The 21,381-nt window shown below is 45.3% G+C and overlaps 1 protein-coding gene and 1 long non-coding RNA gene across 7 annotated transcripts in view; one reads left to right on the top strand and one right to left on the bottom strand.

Moving 5' to 3' along the window:
* Positions 1-21,381, top strand: part of kcnc3b (potassium voltage-gated channel, Shaw-related subfamily, member 3b) — a 52,700-nt gene that overhangs the window by 7,615 nt on the left and 23,704 nt on the right. For all 6 annotated transcript variants that reach the window (XM_037080596.1, XM_037080599.1, XM_037080597.1 and 3 more), the window contains exon 2: positions 1,082-1,781. In XM_037080596.1, the coding sequence (XP_036936491.1) occupies positions 1,161-1,781 (621 nt within the window). In that variant the 5' untranslated portion in view covers positions 1,082-1,160. The remainder of the gene's footprint in view (positions 1-1,081; positions 1,782-21,381) is intronic.
* Positions 2,819-20,115, bottom strand: LOC119009393. The gene is made up of 3 exons (XR_005071727.1): positions 19,983-20,115; positions 6,699-6,830; positions 2,819-2,917 (listed from the first exon to the last, which is right to left on the bottom strand). It is a non-coding gene; the product is annotated as an uncharacterized LOC119009393 (long non-coding RNA).

The following is a 21,381-nucleotide window of genomic DNA, read 5'->3' as shown; positions in this document are numbered from 1 at the left end:
AGAGAGACTGTAGCTGCTCCTGCATCCACTTCTTTCTCCCCTCCCATTGTTTTCCTCATTGTTCTGTCCTATTCGATCCTCCAGTGAAGGAAAAGAAAAAAACAGATTTATGGCCCAACCCCCCCCCCACCCCCCACCCATCTTCAACCTTCCACATGTCTTTACACACACACACACACACACACACACACACACACACACACACACACACACACACGCGCGCACACAAACACGTAGACACACACAGTGCATGGGAGAGGTGGCAGAGGGATGCATTGACATGGTTGTGCATAGCATTGAGTCTCGGCTGCCGGTCGGAGGGGGCTGCAGCAGTGTGTGTAGGCTGATTGAGGAGATCTAACATTAGTACGGACACTGCACTCTCGGGAGGCAATTAACACACACACACAACACACACACACACAAACACACACACACATACGGTGCTGCGCCACCTTACGTCAGAGAGGCATTCTTAGGGAAAAGGGGAAAGAAGAAGAGAAAGTGGAGGAAAAAGAGATGGATCCCTAGTTTTCTTCTTCCTCTTGGGGGCGGACGGAGCTGGTTGGGGAGGGGTGCCCGCAAGTCTGGCAGTGGCCTCATTAGGGGAGAGGATTTGCAATGCAACCAGGATCAATGTAGAGATTCTTGAGGGAGAGAAGCATGCAATTTTGGCTGGAGGAGGAGAGGTGGGTGAGGGTGAGGGTGAGGGTGTAGGGCTGGGACCCCCTCTCTCCTCCTCCCTTGTGGATGCTGACTCATGAATGCCACCTGTTTTCACACACAAGTTGGAGGCGTCTTTGTGCGCCAGGATGCTGTGTGTCAAAAGGAAAAAAAAACTTGCCTGCCTGTCTGATGCACCCCCACCTCCCCCCCTCCCCTCTCCGTCACCCACTGCACCTGCACAAGGTCATTTTTTTGCCCCCCCCCCCCAGCAGCTGATTATCAAGTGAATAACTGCACAACACAGCTGCTCACCGAGCGTGCAGCTCTTCCGTTTTTAATGTGTTGCAATGTTGATAATCCAACATCTATGTCTCCCTTCTGCTGAAATTTCTGCCCTTTTTTTCTCTCCCCGCAGACTCCTCAGACTCCTCCCTCCTCCTCCTCCTCCTCCTCCCTTCGGTTTCTCTCATCCTCTCCCTCCCCCCCGGTCCTCTATGCTCAGTTCGGTGTGTGTATCCTCTTTCAAAGGGCGCAAGGGTGGGAACAAGTCGTCCAACAAAGCATGTTACAGCGCAGACATGACTTGTCCGTCGGAAAGCGAGAAAATCGTGATAAACTGCGGGGGGGTGCGGCATGAGACCTACCGGAGCACCCTAAAAACGCTGCCCGGCACCCGCCTGTCGTGGCTCACCGAGCCGGACGCGTTCAGCAACTTCGACTATGACCCCAAATTAGACGAGTTCTTCTTCGACCGCCACCCGTCGGTGTTCTCCTTCATCCTCAACTATTACCGCACCGGGAAGTTGCACTGTCCCAACGATGTGTGCGGCCCCCTGTTCGAAGAGGAGCTGGCCTTCTGGGGCATCGATGAGACGGACGTGGAGGCGTGCTGCTGGATGAATTACCGGCAGCACCGGGATGCGGAGGAGGCACTGGACAGCTTCGAGAATCCGGAGCCGGACGCGCCGGACGACGACCCGGCACTGGGCGGCGCGGACGGGGACTTGAAAAGATTGTGCATGCAGGAGGACGCGAGGAAAGCCGGCTGGTGGAAAACCTGGCAGCCCAGAATATGGGCTCTGTTCGAGGACCCCTACTCCTCCAAATACGCCCGGGTGAGTTCCCCACCTCCCTCCTGAGAAAGGGACCAACTTGTTTCTGTACTGTTGCATATTTCTGCATTAAGAGCTCTGCTTCAGTCATCATAAGTTTTTTTTATTTTTTTTTAAACTTTGTTTTTTGTTGTTGTTGTTGTTTCATTAATGTCCTGTCCACATCATCACTGCTGGTCACGGTGGCTGTGCGCTCTGTATCTGTGCATTAAGGAGCAGGATGTAAACTTAACTGAGGTTGAATAATTGATGCTTATGCATGGGGAGATGGAAAAACGCTATGACAGCTACATCTTAATGGCAGATGGCTACTAGTCGACGGTTCCGTCCAACACATCACCTCCACGTCTCTCACCTGCTATGTTTCACACGAGCTGCTTTCACACTGAATGCCGATTTTTTTTTCTTTCTCTTTATCGCCGTCATATTTCCTCCCGCAGTGCTCAGCTACATATCTGCCTCGGTCCGCCGCGCTCCCTGCATCCAAACACCTTCATTACGTCGCATTTGTCCGTTTACGATGCACATCAACGCGCCGTAATTCACGTTTCCGTCTTATTTATCGCGGCGGCGCGCCGAGGAGGCTCACACGACGTTGAGTTGTCAGTGTTGGGGTGCATGTCTTCCCCCCAACATTTGCCCTTGGTAGTGCTTCAGTCTGCTGGTTTGTTTTTTTGTGTTTTGCGTGTCCCAGTTGAATGCTACATGGCTTTTACGCACAGGCTTTATTGCTTTTACGCATAACTTTGCCCCCAATGGCGGACATTGGGGGGAGGGGGGTTATGTGTAAATAGTTAATGATCTGGCTCTTAACAGAAAACGTTTGATGGCATTTGATCATACAGGTGTTGAGTAACAAGTACCCCTGACTGTGTTTTTGATCGGTACATGAAAACAGTGACAGTGGGCTCCTGGCTCTTTTTATTTATTTTCTCAGACCCTCCAGTTACAGACTGATCCAGCTGCTTGATCACAGCTGCTTTGATTCCCGTTGTTTGGCAAATCCCATGACAGAGTTTGGTCGTCCTCGTCTTGTGCTTCTCGCACTTGTATGGCCACTGTTTCCAAGGGTGTGAATGCATGCATCCTGTAGGTGCATTCAGCAGACACCTGCAGTGGCTGGTTCATGGCACCACACACTGAAAAAAAAGAAAAAAAAAAGCTGAATATCTGTGAGCAAAAAACCCAAATTGCCACACACTCATCAGTGCATACAGTGCTTAACACTGTTGAAAGCATTTGCTGCACACACACCCCTTCTGGCACCAGGTATAGATCCATACACCCAGATTCGGTTCCCTCCAAAGGAAGGGGAAAGCGACGGACGGATGGTCTGGTTTAGGCCACCTGATCTGCTTCTCCGGACTTTGGATCAGACAGGAAGTGCTTCTCTGTCACTCTCACCCCGATTGATTTCCCCACCACCCCCACCCCTCTCTTCCCCTTTCTCGCAGCCCCAGCAGTGGGGCAGCTCTCTGCAGCAGGTCCAGATGTTGCATGAGAAGCGAGACAGCTTCGGTGTTTAGACTGTAAACAGAAGCGGAGCCCGATCTTGCAGCATCGCTTTACTTTGGATCCAAAGCTACTGTACCTGCTGCTCAGCCGCCAGAAATGCTTGTATATTATGTAATGTACAGTTTCACAGCACATCCGCTGGTTACAGTGGCCAAGATCTCATGAATCCTCGAAAAAAAAAGTGTGGTTCATTAAGTGTAATGGCTGCAGATGGTGGTGCTTGTGACGCCACGTTTGGGGTGGGGGGGTTAGGCAGAGTACAGAGCAGGTAGTTTGGTGGGATTCATTTCAGTGGCTGCACAAATGCCGGCTCTATTTGTGGGGTGAACGCAGCCCCATTTCTCTCCGGAGGTCTGATATGCCAGCACTATACGTCAAACAGCGTTGTGACCCAGATCGCTCGCTCTTTTTCCAAAAGTATCCCGCCCGACGTGGGCAGAACCTTTTTGGTCTTTTTTCGGCTTGCAAGAGATGCAAATTATACGTGGAGAGGGAGAAGACGGAGAGGACGGAGGGAGAGGGAGGGAGGGAGGCGAGGACAGACAAAAAAATGAGATGCTGATGTGGAAATACAATGAGACAGATGAGAGGAAGACAGAGGGGAGGAAGAGGGAGACGAGAGGAAATAGAGGAAGACAAGAGGGGAGGCATTACTCTAATGATTTAAGGGGGTTTTGTTTGTGTGGCTGTGATGTAACGCATCGGCAATCAATGTTTTGATCAGAACGTTCGACACACATGCGGAGCTTTTTTTCTCTCTCCCTTTTTAAAGAAAAAAAAAATCTCACCCCCTACCCTCTCCTCCCTCCCCCCGTCTCTGCACATAATCGTGTGAGGCTCGCTCATGGATCCACCGTAGTGGCGAACACACACACACATGTGCAAACACACACATGCTGGTGTCTGTGCTGGATTTTCTGCTGCAGTAGACACGGCAGAGAGGAGGAGGGGGGATCACCGGAGGAAGAGAAAAGAGTTGGAGGAGGTGGAGAGGGGGGTGGGAGTGAGAAGGGATAGACAGATCGAGGGGGAAACAGAGAAGGGGTGAGATAATGGAGAGGAATTGGGGGGGGGGGGGGGGAGACGGAGAGGGAGGACGAGGGGTTTTGAGACAAACAGGGAGGAGGTGACAGCCACAGAGAGATGGAGGGAGGGAGGGGGGGATGTTGCGTGGTGGGGGTAGGAGACCCTTGTCTTTGCATGTTCGATTATGTGTGGAGGCTCGAGTCATCCAATCTTCCTACCCTGGCCCTTTTGTCTGCTTATTGATTGATAATCAATTGATTATCTTCTGTTTTGTCTGTTTCTTTTTTTTTTTTGTTTTTTTAAAGCCATTTTCTTGACTGATAAAACGGGCTGTTTGGCAAGATTTATGGGTGCATGGGTTTTACTGTTTGACGAGGTGCTACTCCATGTCATTTGCATCTGATTTCTTTATTGATCCGTGCCCGCCGACATAGATCTCGCTGTGCAGCCGAGACGACGTGGAGCCGTTACATCGCACTTGACAGAATTTGATCCGGGGCCACCTTTTGTTTAAGTTTTTTCCACTGTTTTTAAATGCCAATCAGCTCCAGCTACAGCAATCCTAACTGATTAACCGAGCACTGATGAACTGTGGTGTTTGTTATTGATCCTGAGGTAATCCACTTTCATGTAATTGCTTGTCATTTAGCAGGTTGAATATTTGCTGTTAAACTAAGATGAGGGAGATGATGTTTTAGGGTTAGGGCTGCAGCTCACGATTATTCTCACTGTCAGCTGATCTCTCGGCTGTTTCTCGGTCGATTGATCAGTTATTTGCTCTGGGGTGGAAAATGTCTAGAAATGTTTCCCAACATTCTGTTTAGTGTCTCAAAAGAGGAAAGAAACAAGAAGATATGAACATTTAAGAAGCTGGAATCAAAATATTCACTTAGAAATTACTCAAACTGATTCATCGATTATCGTATTAGTTGGTGAGTTATTTATTTGTTGACAACTGATAGATTAAACATTGCAGCTCGATTTGGGGGTCATAGATCGACGAGAGGACCTTCTGGAAAAGTGAAACATACAGATATGTAAGGACAAAAGATTTATTGGGGATGAAAAGTCCAGATAAAGGAGGTCTAACTGAATCAGTTGAACCTACTGTACAGAAGAAGGACACTGTGTAGTTTTGAAGAAGAAATTAAAACTAAAATTAAAAATTTTTGTATTTACAGATAAAATGAGTTGCAGTGTCCGCCAGGCATAGCAAATCTGAAAGCTCTTTCTCTTCCAATTCAAATTCCTTCCCCCAAAACTACGTAGTGCACCTTTAACAAAAAGTAAATGATAAATATTAGATGTAGAATTTGTTTTGAATAAGTACTTTATGTATAAAATCCACCTCTTACTGTCTGAATGTTGTCCTGTGCTGCAGTCCCATAGGTTCAGCTTGTGTTTTGGGTTCCCTTCCAGTTTCGCACCAGAAGGGCACAGTTGCCTCCGTCAGAAATCTCCTGACAAAGCACCATTTGTAGCTCAGCATGTACAAGATGCCCCTTTGTCCCCCCCTCCTCCACAAATCGGACATTGTGTGCCCGTATTTGAGGGGAGCGTTGCTATGTCCGGAGGGCCCCCCCCCTCGACTTCTCCCTGAAGGTCATGTCTTGTCGTTCATTGTTTGGTGTTCTTTTTTTCCCCACAGCGTTCAGTACTCGGAGCGCACAATGCTGCCATAAACACAAAACGTGAGCTGCCCGCCACGTCCGGACGCCCTCAGAACAGAACAGAACAGGTCGTCTCCAGGTAGAAAAATCCCTGTGGTGGACAGAAAATGAAAGAAGATGGACTGATAGGAGTCAAGCGTATATATAGATACAGTGTTGGGTGGAAAAGAGGATCGCCCAGGGCAGGTTTTGGGCGACATTACCATTTCTGTCGGGACATTGCGTCATATTTTTAGGGGAGAAGACCTTGTGAACGAAAAGACGAGTTCTTTGTGGGTTTGTGGGTACATTTAATTTTCAACAGAGCGTGATGTCCTCTCAGACACTCGTTTTTATCATACACAAGGTCATTTCTAATTTTGAGCAGTCTTGTGAGATTTTTATGCGCCAGTTTTGTTTGCCCCGGAGCTTCACAGGAACTGTGGTGAAGGTTTTGTTCAGGTATGGGCCAATCGCAGCAAAAACCCTGGAACCCTACCTCATCTTACTCCTCTGTTATTTGTCACGTTTGTCCATGATGCTCCGGGGAGAGTCAACGTCACAGCAGCCGACGTTATCTGTACCTGCATCTCACCTTAAAACAAAGACATGCTTCTCCTGAGTGTTGCCAACATCCCGTTTAGGACCTTAAAACTGTGTCCCGATGTGTTAAATCGAGACAAATTTTCACCACTTTAATGTTGTTCTCTCCTAAACCGAGGGGTCTTACCTGCGCTGAATGTAAACCTTTCGCTTTCAGCTGTGGGGTTTGGTGCTCCGAGTTCTTTCCATTCAAACCCCCGACCCCGCTGTAAGGCCTATTTCCCACTTCCATTCTTGTTCCTCTCCCTGTAGGCTGCAGCTGAAAATAGCAAAGAGAGGGAAAGGAGGCCTTAATTTCATTCGCTGGTGGCAAATCTATTCCTCCATTACTGGTGAGAGGAGAACCCTTTGTGTTCATATGACCGTTCTGCACACAAGCAACACCCGCAACCGAGCCGAACCTGTCTCCACAGAAAAAAAAAGGGGATGGACGTTATTCTAAGGCACTCACCAAGTTTATTAAGGCAAACTGTTCTCCTCAAGCGTGATAATTAGTCAGCCTGCCTTTTCCTGTGCCTGCAGTTAGGTGAACGCATCGCGTTCTGTTTCAATTTTCACTGACAGGGTTTTGCACCGCAGGCCTTCTCGTGTTGTGATCGCATCCTCGGAAGTCACAAGTCCCTCCGTTTGCTGCCTTGTAACTTGAGAGCTGTCTGTTGGCGATACATTACTGGATAGATGCTCAATGTCCCATAACAAGGACGGAGACATGAGCCCCGTGTGTTTAACTAAGTGAGAGGCACTTTAAAGGGGTAAAAAAGGGGCTGTGTTTGATTTTGACCTTTTTTTTCTTCCTAGCTTGTAGTGGAGCGGAAAAGGAAACGCAGTCCCTGTGTTCAGGCGTATTCCTCGCCAGTAATCACCGGTGTTAGTCCAGTGTGTTAGTTATACATAATTGTTGAGTTGTGGACTTAGATTATCCCAGATGTTTCCAACAATTTTAAAACCCCGACAAATCCATAGTTTTACTCAAGGTGATTGCGCGTTGGTGGCGGTTTGTTGCCTGTTGCTTTGACTTCAGTTTAAACACCATATGATAGAGTGAGGATGGAAGTTGGTGAACATCACTTTTCTTTCTGAGCTGATATGTAGGTTTTTTTCATCTACAGTACTTGTTGTCTGTCAGTGAAGTCAATGCTACATCACAAAGACCTCACACTACATCTTTTTATTTTCAGGGATTTGATTGAAAGACTCTTGCTGCATAGTGTGCATTTAAATGATGGTTCAAACATCTTGGGAAATGTGATTATTTGCTTTTCGTGCTGAGAGTCAGATGAGAGGATTGACGCCCCTTTTATGCACAATAAAAAATGCGGCTACATATTTAGCTGCACAGAGGTTAGCGAAAAGACTGGAAACAGGGCGGAACAGCTAGCCTGACTCCGTTGAAAAAATAATGGGTGATAACAAGAATGTGTCATTTTGTGAAGGGCTATGTGCCAGACCATTTTTTTTCGTGGCTTGAAAAAGACACTCCCTGGAGTCAGAGGCAAGAAGAAGTGTCACGTGTCTGTTTTTGTTTTTCTTCTTTTCTCTCCAGATTAAACAAAAGACAAATAAAATGTTAATGAGTGAGCCGTTGAGGTGCTCGCTATATGGTTCTGATGCTCTAAGGCAGACCTAGGCTAGCTATTTCCGCTGCTGACTCCAGCTTCATGTTTACCGTACAGACATGAGAGTGGTATCGATCCTCTACTCTCGCTCCGGGCAAGCAAGGGAATTTTCCAAAACCCCCTTGCTTTAAGCATCACGTTACATTTCAGACGGAAACGCTTAACGTGTTGCCCTGATTATGCTGCAAAACTTGCTGTCCTTTCACTCCCAATACCTTTCTTCTTCTCTTGATGTCCTCCTCAGCCGTCTCCCGCCGCCTCCTCCTCCTCCTCCCCGGTCCATTTAGCCATGTTGGTTAAGTGCTGAATCAGTGCTCCACACCACCGTACGGACAGTCAATTAGTTGCAACTTGTGGTAAACCCTGGATGCTTTGCTCTCGTGCTCTGGGATCGAAATGATTCAGGGCACTGGCATGGCTGAAAAGCTTGCGCGGTGCCAGAGCCGATTACAATGGTGGGAGTCTGAATTCGCTAAATGGGGCAAATCTTGTCAAATCACACGAGAGAGCAGCGTGTTGTGTACTACCGCACAGACCGCCACGCGCATAAGCACACGTATATGTAAACAAACAAGTCGAATACTGACAGGGAGGAAATCGTCGTGATGGCGCTCTGGATGAAAAGTCCTTTCGCTGTGTCGAGGCAGTCAATTATTCATCAGCACATACTGTAACTTAAGTCTCGACGTGGTATATAAGTACATTTTCCCCCAATCAATTCCAACACTCACCTTACATTTGACCCGCTCAAACACCTGGCCGCACATAAATCACTCCCAGCACACTCACCTTTACACACTGGCCGGTACTCTGTAAGTGTAGCCGCCCATAAACCATCCTGCCAAGCAATTCACACTCACAGCACACATAAATCACGTCTCTGACACGCCTCCACATGTAACGCCCGAGAGATCACTTTCTCACATGTGAACGTCCCGAATGCATATTAACAAAGATGTACGCTGCCAGACTGAAGGTTGATTAGCTGACAGGTGACAAAACCAACAAACCGTAGTTATCTAAGGGCAGAAAATTAAAAATATAGACATTTTTGGTTATTGTGTATTACTAAATCCATGAGTGCCTCTGCAATAAAGGATTATCTTTATGCAAGTCTGCCATAAAAATAGTCCAACACTGGTATTTTTGCTTTATGTGAGGCCACTTCTTTAAGTAGCTTTAAACACTTCGTATTCGTGAAATGTGTACAACCAAACCTTAACGTCTATGGAAGTCAATTAAGCATAACAAATGAAAAAAAGGTGAAATAACTAGAAAATCAGACAAACAAAACAGAAGAATCGGACATGTTTTTTAAACTGCACAACAAAATACTGCTGGAAGGAAATTCTGAAAGTAAAAACACGACAAAATACTTCTCCACACATGAGTTATTTAAACTTTGAACATGTTTTTGCAAAGGCATTTTGATAAATTCATCTGCAATTTCCCCTGTGCCTGCATCGGTCCATTTGCTTATTGTGATGTTCTACATTATCATCAAATTCGTCATCAATTTTACTCATCTTGTTTGACAAACAGTAAAAAACCTGACAATATGAGGTTCACTTTCACATAACAGGATGAGTAAAAATCACTTGAACAACAAATTAGTTGTCAAAATAGTTCCTGCTGATCAACTGATCCTTTCACGGACTAATTACTTCAGCTTTGGTCTATAAATTGGCAGAAAATGGTGGAAAACGTGGCCCGAACCCAAAGGATTCAATTAACTATCATAGAACACTATGAAAACCGTCAAATCTGCACATTTAAGGAGCAGCTGATGATCGAATATATAAATGATCAGATCACACACAACTAACCTGCTGATGGTTACCGGGTTGTTGTCGTCTGTTTCACTGTTTTGTGAGTGTCTATGCATGGCTGCCCGCATGTCGTTACCCCGTGGCACTTAAACAGTCAAACTGTATCCCTGCTCACTCTTTTGGAAAATGACATTGGAGGACGTCATTCCTGTGTGACCATCTGTTTCCTTGTGATTGTCCCTCCTGTCCAAGTGGCAGCAGAGTGGAGGCACGGCCGATGACTACTTTAAATGGAAAACGTGATCTGGAGAAGTGTGTAACAGTCGGATTTGGGAGTGGATTTGGATGGATATGTATCAGAATGTCCCATCGAGGTTTGTTGAGATCGGGACATTCTCTTAAAATTTTGGCTCTTTAGAATACATTTTTTTTTTTTTTTTTAGCTCGACAGAGAGAGGGTGATACATGTAGTCCCATGACGTTTTCTGTTTCATGATGGAGCTGGGTTGAGGTAGACTGGGGACAGTTACTGAAGCACAGAGGGACAAAGGCAGAGGGAGAAAAAGGGGACGGAGGGCGTTTAGAGGAGGAGGAGGAGGAGGCATGAAGGCAGTCTGTCATCGCAGCTATTAGGAAGAGGGACAGCTTTTGACCAAACTTGCTTTTCGAAAAACTACGAGCAGGAGAGGACGGGATGGATGGAGAAAGGGGTGAGGGAGGGAGGAAAAAAGGAAAGATCGGCTGAGAAAGAGGGGGGACTGCGTCGCAAGGACAAATGCACACCGTATACTGCAGTAATATGGGACGAATACAAAACAGGGGAGGGGGAACGGACGCATGTACAGTGCTCTCACCTGCACACAGTGTTTGTTTGCCTTCAGAAATGTCTGACTGCAGTGGGAATTAAAAAGAAAAAAGGACCTGAACGCTGCAGAGCCGATACGCCACTGTGACGTGTCAGGTTGAGAGCGGTGTGTGTGTGTGTGTGTGTGTGTGTGTGCGTGTGTGTGAAGGAGAGCTTACGGATTCAACTGTAGCATGTCAAGGAGTTGAGTCATTCAGGGAATGTCTGAAACAGAAGTCTCTGTTGTGATTGAAATTTTTACCAGGATCCCTTTCCAAGAGCGCTGACCTCAGAGAGTCGGTGATTCTCGCTCTCAGAAAATAAAGTATATCCGAGGATTACCCAGAGCAGAAGCTAATTATATCTAAGTTCAGCACCACCTCTCTCCAGCCAGCCTCCGTCGCTCCTCCTCCTTCATCTGCTCTCACATTCAAGATGTTTGATGGGCCACGCGCACACGTGTGAGCCTCATATAGCATGTTTGCAGGAATGCAGTCATGCAGCACGTTACATCCCTCCTCTCTGCCGGTCCCCGCATCCACTTCCACCGGTCCCACCCTCTTCCGCGCCTCACCCATCATGCCCTTCATTATCCCGCAGTGTCCCGTGTTGGGTGACCCCTAGCAGGGGCTCCCAATCTTCTGCTTTAACTGCCTGTCATGGATCCGTCGAGATGAGACACGGCTGCAGATCCTCCGGGACGGAACGAAATAGGGGGAGATAGGGTCGCGTGAATTTGATATGTCGTCTAATATTGTTTCCAGTCTAATATTATCAGCTGTCATGGATCCCCTTTTTGACTTGAGATGAGGGCGCACTTGATCAGCGCACCTTTAAACCTAGACTTCTCTGAAACGGTAGAACCTCCGTGCAACGTTACTGCAAAGAGTCACTAAATGTCACCAAAATGTTCACAGACTTTATCTGTTTGTCGTTTGGTGCTGTGCAGGTTAGATACGGCTGATTTATCATGGCATTTTCGTTTGGTCTAAACAGCTGTTTCTTTAGCTGCTAATGAAAGCAGTAGAAGGGAACCAAAACAGTGAAGTGGTGGGCCAAAAAAATTGGCTGAAGGAAGCCAAAATGGTCTCTCAACCTCAAGGGAACTGAAGAGTCGGGGAAGCGATTCTCTCGGGCTTCATGACTATAAGCAAACTAGAGCTGCAATGATTGAAAGAAAATGAGTTGCCAAACATTTGCTGGTACCAAATTCTCCAATCTCTTCGCCGTTTATGACTGAAGTGAAGAGTTCATGTGTTTAGGGCTGTTCATTGGATAAAAGAGGCAAAACGATGGTCTGGATCTGGTGACTGTGCTTAACATTCTCAGTCACATTTCATGGCCCATGCCAGGGTAACTTAACCTCATATGAGGAAGCCTTGAGGTTGAGGGTCATAAACGGCTAAAAGCCACTAAAGTAATTCATAATTCAACGTGAAGAAAAAATGCAACGCTGGAAAAAAAAAGAAAGGCATCTATTTTCTACTGTTCTCTCTCTCTCTCTCCCTCTCTCTGCCTTTTCCACTCAGTTTTACTGCCCGTCCATTTCACACGCCATGTCCCTGAAGGGAACTCCCTCCCTCTCTTTTGACATTTTAGTTGTTCTCTTTGTCTTGTCGACGAGTGTTTGACTGTTAGGTTTAGTTTTTTTTTTGTTTTGTTTTTTGTGAAGAAACCAGCAAAAACCCTCAATTTACTCCACAGTGTTTTTCAGAATACAACCGTGATGATGATGATGAAGGCTATTCCTGTAAGCCACCCAAGGTTATCCTCACACTGCAGGCTAAGTGGCTACTTTGGAAGTCTTTGACTGATGGCCACAGTCATTCACCTAAGATAATAGATTAATCACCCGATCCCAGTCCCAACCATCGCCCTGGTTGCCCTTCAGGAGAATATTCTGTATTTCACATCATTGAAATGTTCATTTTTTATGCCTCATTCATGTGCAGATTTCACACCATCCTTCAATGTCTTCTTATCACTGCTGACTCTGCAGCAGTGGTCGCCCATTTGATTTGCCCTCTCGGAAAGACTCCCCATCCTTCTGTCCTTCCAGGACGCTGTTCATCATACTAATGCTGATCAAGCATCACCATCAGCGAATGAAAGCACTGTTAACAGCAAGCAAAAGCCTTTATTTGTCTCTGTGTTTCTGTCAAGGTCACTCGCCCTCGACCTTAGAAATGTTAATCTTTCACTGAGCAAATCGTCCGGACTGAACGATCACAATCTTGCCCCTCTACATTCAGCCCTTTACGCCAGCTGTAGGAGCAGTATTTGGCTTAGTCCTGTCCTTGGTGCCTGAAAGCAGAGGCTAACGCAGTGGTTGTCATGGTGACAGAGAGCCAGGCAGGGCTGTGGTAATACTGTAATGATAAAGCTCTTCTGGATGGTGCCGCAGTAAACACAGCGCCACTAGGGTCCCGTTAAGGAAGAGCGCGGCGCACCGCCGTGCATGCAAAAACGCCTGTAGGGCTAATATCAGCGCCGTCGATCTCTCCTTGGTTGTATCACTTACGTTCGTGCTCTCCCAACACCTCCTCCTTTCTTCTTCCGCCCTATCTCTTTATTGCACCCCCACTCTCCGGTGCCCTGCTTCTCTCCCCTTGATTGGCGAGATTCACGTCATTGTCTACTCTCCTCCGCTCATCTTTTCATCTCCCTTCCCTCCATTCCTTCACTCTCTCCTCTCCATTCATCCATCGAAACACAATCAACGCTCTCTATCATCAACTTCCTTTCACAGTTGCTCTCTCTCTCTCTCTCTCACACTCTCTCTCTCTCTCTCTCTCTCTCTCTCTCTCTCGCTCATGCTCTTTCTCTCTCCTCCTCTCTGACTCCCGCTCTTTTAAATTTATGTTGATGATCTTTCCAAATCTAATTTCAGTCCGGAGAGCGAGGGAGACTCTACTGGGCCTTGAAGGTCATTGGGCTGCAGGTGTCACACATGGTAGCTTTACTGGAGGGAATTCGACGCATTAAGATCCACAGCCAATATCACAGCATTCCCTCCGAATTGTATGCTCATAGCGCTGAACGCACACACGTGCATGTTTACTCCATGTTGCAGTGAGGGGAGAGATGGCGGGAGAGAGTGCCTGAGGAGATAAATAAGTGTGAGGTGACAGAATGCTACTCCTCCTTTTATCATCTTCCTCCACCTCTTCCTTTCTCTCCGTCTCTCCTCTCGGCCCTCTCCATCGCCTCGATGCAGCGCTCGTGTAGCTACCGCTCACTATCTGCGATCGACGAGTGGGCACACACACACACACACGCACACACCTCCCGTGCCCATAGGCTGTTTGTCTCGCTCGCATTCTGACTCATGTCCACACACACTCGGCACGCTTATGCCAGGCATTTACGCCAACACATGTACACAGTGGCACATGTGGTGTACGCAAGGACTCACACACAGCTGTGTGCTACATGCAGGTGTGATTAATAGTTTTTAAAGATATAATATGGAGCTTCTCTGCATTAAAATGTCTAAAAATGACAAGACCTTGTTATATGTTTTGTATAAACCAAATATGTCCAACAATGTCCAACCAAGAGAAATCTGTGCAGTTCATTCACTTATTGCTATATCTTCCAGGAAAACATCTGATGATACATCAGAGAGAGTGAGGAAAGAAGTCATGAGTAGAGGCCAGCTGATTTTTGCCAATACCAGTATTCAGAAGTAAAAAAAAATCTAATATTGATAGCGACTGCTGCTAAGGCCTGAGCCATTCAGGCCTTCGAATAATTGAAATCTCCTCTAATGAAAAAAACTTCCAGCACATTTCATACTTTATCAGTGATTAACCAGTAATTGATTGTTGAGGCAGCTGACTATCAATCAAAGACACTGCTTAAAATTTGCATCCTTAATCAGTTGTTTGGATGTCATGACTGTGTCGTTAAAGTGAAACAGTCCGGTGAGTTCAGAAAATGACGTCACTTGACGGTAACACATCCTTTAAAACCAGGAAAAGACAATGCTTAAGCCATATCACGCTAAATATACAATAACATACAAAACTTAGCACCCAGCCCCACGTTCAAGCCGTTGGCGTGCTTCTTTCTCGCTCCTCGCAACCGCCAACAGCTCTGTGCCTGACATGCTGCTGCTGCTGCTGCTGCATATTTAAACAGGACTGGCCGCTGTGATGGATTGATCAATATTGATTTGATGTTCAGATCTACAGTGTAATCCACTGTGCTCTGCCATCTTGAAATACTGTAGGGTTTAATTACTGCAACCATGAATGAGCCTTTGTTTCATCAGCAGCAATATTGTACTCTGGCTTTTAACTATTGCGTGGTTTCAATTAATCACAGCACAGTAGAATAGGTTATAGGCCGCACTTAGCATGCTACCATGTTACCATGCGACGCGGCGTTGATTTCTCCTCAGGCCTGCGTGCGCAGTGATTTCCATGAAAAAAGGGCTCATCGGTGAGTCTCTCCTCACCGGCGCGTCTCAGGTTGTGAGATTGAAACACCGAAGCCTTATTTCCCGTGTGCGCAAGATTTCCCACCCGGCACCAAAGTTTAATTTAGAGAAAGTGGGCGAATCTGCAAATCAGGAGAGGCTTGGCAGTTGAATCACAAACCTCTGGTGCCTTCTCTGTATTCATACTGTACCGGCGAGACGAGAAAAGACAGAATGCTTTGGAGATATTGTTTTGGTGTGGGAGTATGTTAATTCAGGAATGTCTGAGTAAAAAATGACACAATGGTCTGGATGAGATCCGATCAAAACTGTGGTGTTTATATATTTATTTAGTTTTTGTCTTTTTGTTTTGAGCTGCATATCAATAGCGGATATGTGTTTTCCCTTTTACTCTCTTATTACCTGGAACTGTCTTGGTTGCAAGATCAAGATGACGAGTGTTATTTTGCAGCAGGAAACAAAACAACTAGCAACAATTGCATACATGCCGGGGACCAATTCAGTGACACGTTCAGTGACCACTTCTGCAGTTACGTCTATACAATGCCATTTAATCCAATACAGCAGTTCTGCCAGGAATTCTACTTTAACAAAGCTTTGTTGTTTAAAATTTTTGTTGACACTGTCAGAGAGGTAATAATCCTGCTTTTTTTTATTTATTGAGATTGAAGTGGCCAAAGTGCATTATACTGAATCCTGTTTCTAATATTCTTCAGATCATATGTATGTAAATGGAGTGACCAAAATATTACAAACCTTGGATTGACTGGTTATCTGTCTGGCACATTATCTGGCCTGACATTATTTTTTTCCCCTGATTATCCAGTTTTTGTTTTTGTGTGTGTGTGTGTGTGTGTGTGTGTGTGTGTGTGTGTGTGTGTGTTTTGTCCCAGGCACTTGGCTCTGATGAGGCATCTTCTCTGTCTGTTGTCACTTCTCACATCACAAGTCACAACTTATCGACACTGATAATCTCGATCTGCAAAGTAACTAGTTATTAAAGTAATCAAATATATGTTTTTGAGCGGAATCACAAAGTAGCAGAAAATGGGAATTTTTAGTAAAATACCTCGCAATTGTACTGAGGTTGTACTTGGGTAAATTGTACTTGGTGACATCACCGGTTATTCTAAATGTTGACACTACAGTTTTTAATTTTACTGCAAATGGATATCCGTTCCACTTATCAGTCATTGGCCTCCTTGATGTCTAATAATAGGTATTGGTCATGGCCCTGACAAAACCAAAATCAATTGGAGACGCACCTCTTAATATGATGCAGCCCACTTTAAGATCTCTACGAACTACAACCTCCATAACAGACATGGTTAAAGGAACACCTCAAAGTTGAGCATTATTATATTTGTGAAGGCAGAATTCATGGCAGTGCTGGTGTTTGTGACTGCATCAGTGAGTGTATTTCAAACCGATCTGTATGAACGCCCGCAGAGCTACATATGGTGAAAAATGCACATTATTTTGACAGTATCTATTATGTGGTCTATTTCAAGTGTCAGCTTAGCCAAAACCAAACCGTTGTCGTTTACCTACTAGGCGGAGACATTTGGCAAGCCAGCATTTGAGATTAACCTCCATTGTAGTTATTTGAGTCCATTAGAACCTCTTCTGTGTTGGGACCTTACAACAGTGGTTAGTGTCATCAGATGGCCGTATTTGACATCATGTTACATCTTGAGCCCTCATTTGGACATTCTGTGGACAAGAGTCTAATGTTTTCTAACATGTAGGAAAACTAAGACAGAGCTCCCTTTGTCCCTCTGGTTGACAGAAGTTGCTTTCATTCTCAGGCCTGTCATTTACCATTAGCCTTCAGTCTTCTGATAGCTTTTCCTGTTTCTCCATTCTTCCCACTCTCCCTCTCTCTCTCTCTCTTTATTTTTAAGCTCTCTGTCCTCTTCCTTGCCTTTTTAAAAAGTCCTCTCCTTGCACGACACAGTCACATCACCTCGAGATCACCGGAACGATGAGCTGCCTCAGCTTTATTGTAGCAGAGCTCAGCTCAGGGTACTTTTGGCAGCGTTGGCTCACTATTTTGGCATTCGGTCCTCACCTCCTCTCACTTTCATCGCGCTCATGTCCTTTCTTCTGGATTGCCTCAACTTCTTCCTTCTGTGCCTCTCTACGCATGGATCCACAACGTCTGGTCTCCCTCCCACCTGCCCACCCCCTCCTGTGTCTCCACCTGCGTAGCCTACATAGAAGATCCAACGTTACTGCAGTTTTGCCACTATTTTCTGTTGTGTACTGGGTGTGTGTAATGATTGCATTGGTCAGGTCTGAAAGCACTGCGGCGAGGGGAAGAAAAACGTGCTTTTGTGGACCGATCTCGCACATTCCAGCCTCGTTTCCTCAGTCTGGTAGTTGCAATATCACTGACATCGTTAATGTCATTGTAGGGAGGAATGGCAACAGTGACATAAAAAATACTTCAGGGCAAAATTCTCCTCGTTGCCCCCAATTTAGCCATGTGATGGTTTTCTGGTGCTCAGCCAATGAGGGAGCTTCCTGAGCCGGTCCTGCTGGTGCTATCCCACCTCCCTGGGACACGGGAGGTGGTATGGTGGTATGGGTAGGAGATGATTGAGAAACCTCTGTGTGTGTTTGTGTGTGTGTGTGTGTGTGTGTGTGTGTGTGTGTGTGTGTGTGTGTGTGTGTTTCACGATACAGAGGGGGAGAGCACTGCAGCAATCGGAGAAACTAGGTCAGACACCGACTAGTGAGAAACATAGCTGAGGAGAAAAGAGGTAGCGAGAAGAGATGGAGAAGGAGAGGAAGAAAAAGGGCCGGAAAAAGGGAGTGTGTATGCGTAGATGGGGGGCTGGTTGGGTAGAGGGCTGGGAGAGTGACAAAAGATAGAAAACCAGGAGCAAATGTGGATCTAAACTGTCAAACTGTAAGAGCATATCCTACCACAACATCACGTCTGATGGAAAAGTAACCTCCGAACACAACCATCGTTGCGAATTGAACAACCGAAACTACAGATTGGATGTTGACGTCTACTACGTCAGCGACTTTCCTGGAAGGTCACTTCTTTGGCTAAATGGTTGTCGGCTAATCTCCTCAATAAATACGGCGGCTCAGTCTTAAGTCCTCCGCTTAGTCGGTTTCCGTCACGAAGGCACTTGGAGAGAATATGTGTAGGCTCTCATCCAATTTCCAATTCAAAGGAGAGCTGGGCTAGAGAGAGACGAGACCTTTCAAGAAAAATAACCTGAAACTGGTTCCCCCCCTCCGTTAGCTTAGTTATAAGGCCGCCTCTTATAAGTATGTTGCACTTGATATTGCATAAGTGCATAATGTCAAAAAATACACGGTCACACGTTCAATACACCGAGGGCACTCAGGCTTCTTATATATATGGGCTCCACTCAAGTATGAATTACCTTTCTCTTTGGCTCTTCAGGCCATGTCTGCGTTTTATTATTTATTTGATAAAACACAAAGTATACTGCATCTATAAATACACTGCAGGGCTTGTAGGGATGCATTGCAACAGGGAAAGACTGTGCAGCGGCCACACACACACTGGCATTATCACGCTACTGTCATTGATTCAGTCGCAGCTGAATGGGCTACAGTAGAGCAAGAAGCTTGCGTACGTGTAGAAAGGAGCAAGAAGCTCGGGTGTTGACAGGAAGCTTGCAGATCACACAGATGGCCAGTGGAAAAATTGCCTTTGAGGGTTGAAAAAGCTGAAAGACACCCATTGAGAAGACAACAGATCACTGTTGTACCTCGGGACATTCCGTCCAAGAAATCTACCCCGTGGACGAAGTGAATAAGTGGATATGGAGTTGTGAGACACTGTAGTATAGAGAGGAGGACACTTGTGGACATTGAGAAATCTGGCCTGAGTGACCAGTATTGACCTTTAAATATGAATGCGCTTTCCAAATTGGTGAAAAACAGGAAACCGACACAACAAACAGACACTTGTGCTTTCAGCAAAAAGAACAGCACACACACACACACACACACACACACACACACACACACACACACACATACATACATGCACGAGTAAACACATACACAAGCACACAAGCTTTGGAACGATTACTGGCTACTTGAGCAATACATCCAGCATGTGGAAGGGGACAGAGGCAAAAAACAACATTTTAATCTGGATCAGGAACTTTGCTAATTTGGCCAAGGCAGGTTAAGCCTTACAGTTAAAACAACTCATGTAAACCTCAACTTCACCTCAGTGACAAAACACTTAAAGATGCTCTATGTATCAATTTGTATTAAGTATTGATCACTTTATCAAAACTAGACTTTCCCTGTCTCTCCTGCTTGCCTATGTAAGCCTGTGGACGATTGTTTAATGATGCTTGACTATTGATTTCTCTCTCAGCTCAGCTAACAGAGAGCAAAAGCCGCTAACGTGAGATTAGAAATGGAGTCTACTAACGTAAACTAACGACTGCCCCCCAGCGCACTGCGGACGTTCCACAGAGCCCCATTTAATGTTTTTGACAGAAAATGATTGTTACATCCACTTGCACAAACAGGGGAGACTGTTATCGCACCATTTTACACCAATATAATCGCATGTATGCAGGTTTAAATGGACAGTAATTAGTAGACAAGTTTGCCTCTCTGTTATTTTTCCTGGGGTGTCACATTCGATGTCACATGTGCAGGTTAGCAGCGTGGAGGCGAGCGTAAATGTTACCGTGCTTTACTTCAGAATAATAAAACACAAACTCACCTTCAACTGAATGATGTTTGGGTGCTGACTGAGTGGAGATGGATGTCTACCCAGGTGTTATGTTTCCGCCACTTCCAGTCGGAGCTCTAGATGTGAAAACTGCAGAGTCATCGACCTCAGGAATGAATACAGATTACACCCTTTCCTCCTGGAGACAAAAAGAGGGTTTTAGGATTTTTATTTATTTATTTTTTTTGTCCAGCATTTGTGCAGTTTGCTTCCAACTTGAAGGAGAAGAACAAGAAAAAGTCCATGAAATCTTTTTTTTTTTTTTATCAACATTTTACGTTTAATTTGAACAGGCAACTCAAGCAGGCTAAAAGATGTGATGATGAAGTGATGGGTAACGCAACTCGTCACACCTACATAGTCGGACTGTCGTGTCAAATGAAGGGGCAGGAGGATTTTCTCTGAGCTACTGTTGTGGAATCTGCTACATTGTGGCTCTCTAAATATTAAAAATGACAATTTCAAAATCACTGATAGAGGTGTTTGGTTGCAGGGTCTGACATCATTCTCTACAGCTGTAAACAAACATTTGTTTGCTGGAAGACTGCAGTTCACTTTAACACTTGCACTAAACCAATGTTTTGACACTTATAGCACAGAACTCGCAGTGAGCTGTGGGATTACTCACTTGTCTACTGAGCCGTAGCCCGCAGATTATCAGTTAATTATTGATCAGAGTTTCATTCTTTTTATGTGGCACAATTAAGTTAAAGGTTTAGTTTTCAACCAGTTTTCCTTTTCTCTCTTTTGGATCTCAGTAAAGCATTGTAATTTTCTCTCCTTTGCTTAGGAATTTTTATCTATATGTCTTGTTGTTCAGTGGTTTTGAGGACCCTAAGGCGTCAGACTTTTTTCCTAATGAGAGACTGAATCTCAGGTTCACATATCTAAACATTAAACATGTGACCAGTTTATTGGTTTTAAATCAGTATGTTTTAAACCCAATCTTAGCATATTAACAACATAAAACTAAACCTGCTGTTTTGAACAAAATAATAGAGTCTGACAATATAAGATAAGTACTATTAATAATTTAATCAATTTATAATCTCTGTAAGTCATCATTCCCTGAGGGTGTCTGATATGACATGATACTGACAGCACATCTATTTTTATGGCTTCATTGTTCATCACGATCATTTATGACTGTCACATATGATTTGATCAGGCCTAATGAGTCTGATTATCTTTGGACTTTGGTCACAATGGGTCAAATTGTGCCAAGGTTTTTTTTCCAGGATGATCTGTTACGATTCAAGTTTTTCTTTTTTTTAATTTAAATTTATACACATTACATTTGCGTGTCCATTTCAGTATTCGTTCATAATTTTGCTTGTGACAATGTCAGTATGTGACCAATGCAGAATGACATGCATGCATGAAGTCTCCA

The sequence above is a fragment of the Acanthopagrus latus genome, chromosome 20 (assembly GCF_904848185.1).
Source record: "Acanthopagrus latus isolate v.2019 chromosome 20, fAcaLat1.1, whole genome shotgun sequence".
Taxonomy (NCBI): Eukaryota; Metazoa; Chordata; class Actinopteri; order Spariformes; family Sparidae; genus Acanthopagrus; species Acanthopagrus latus.
The sequence above is the reverse complement of the archived record's forward strand: the minus strand, read 5'-3'. Positions and strand labels throughout refer to the sequence as shown.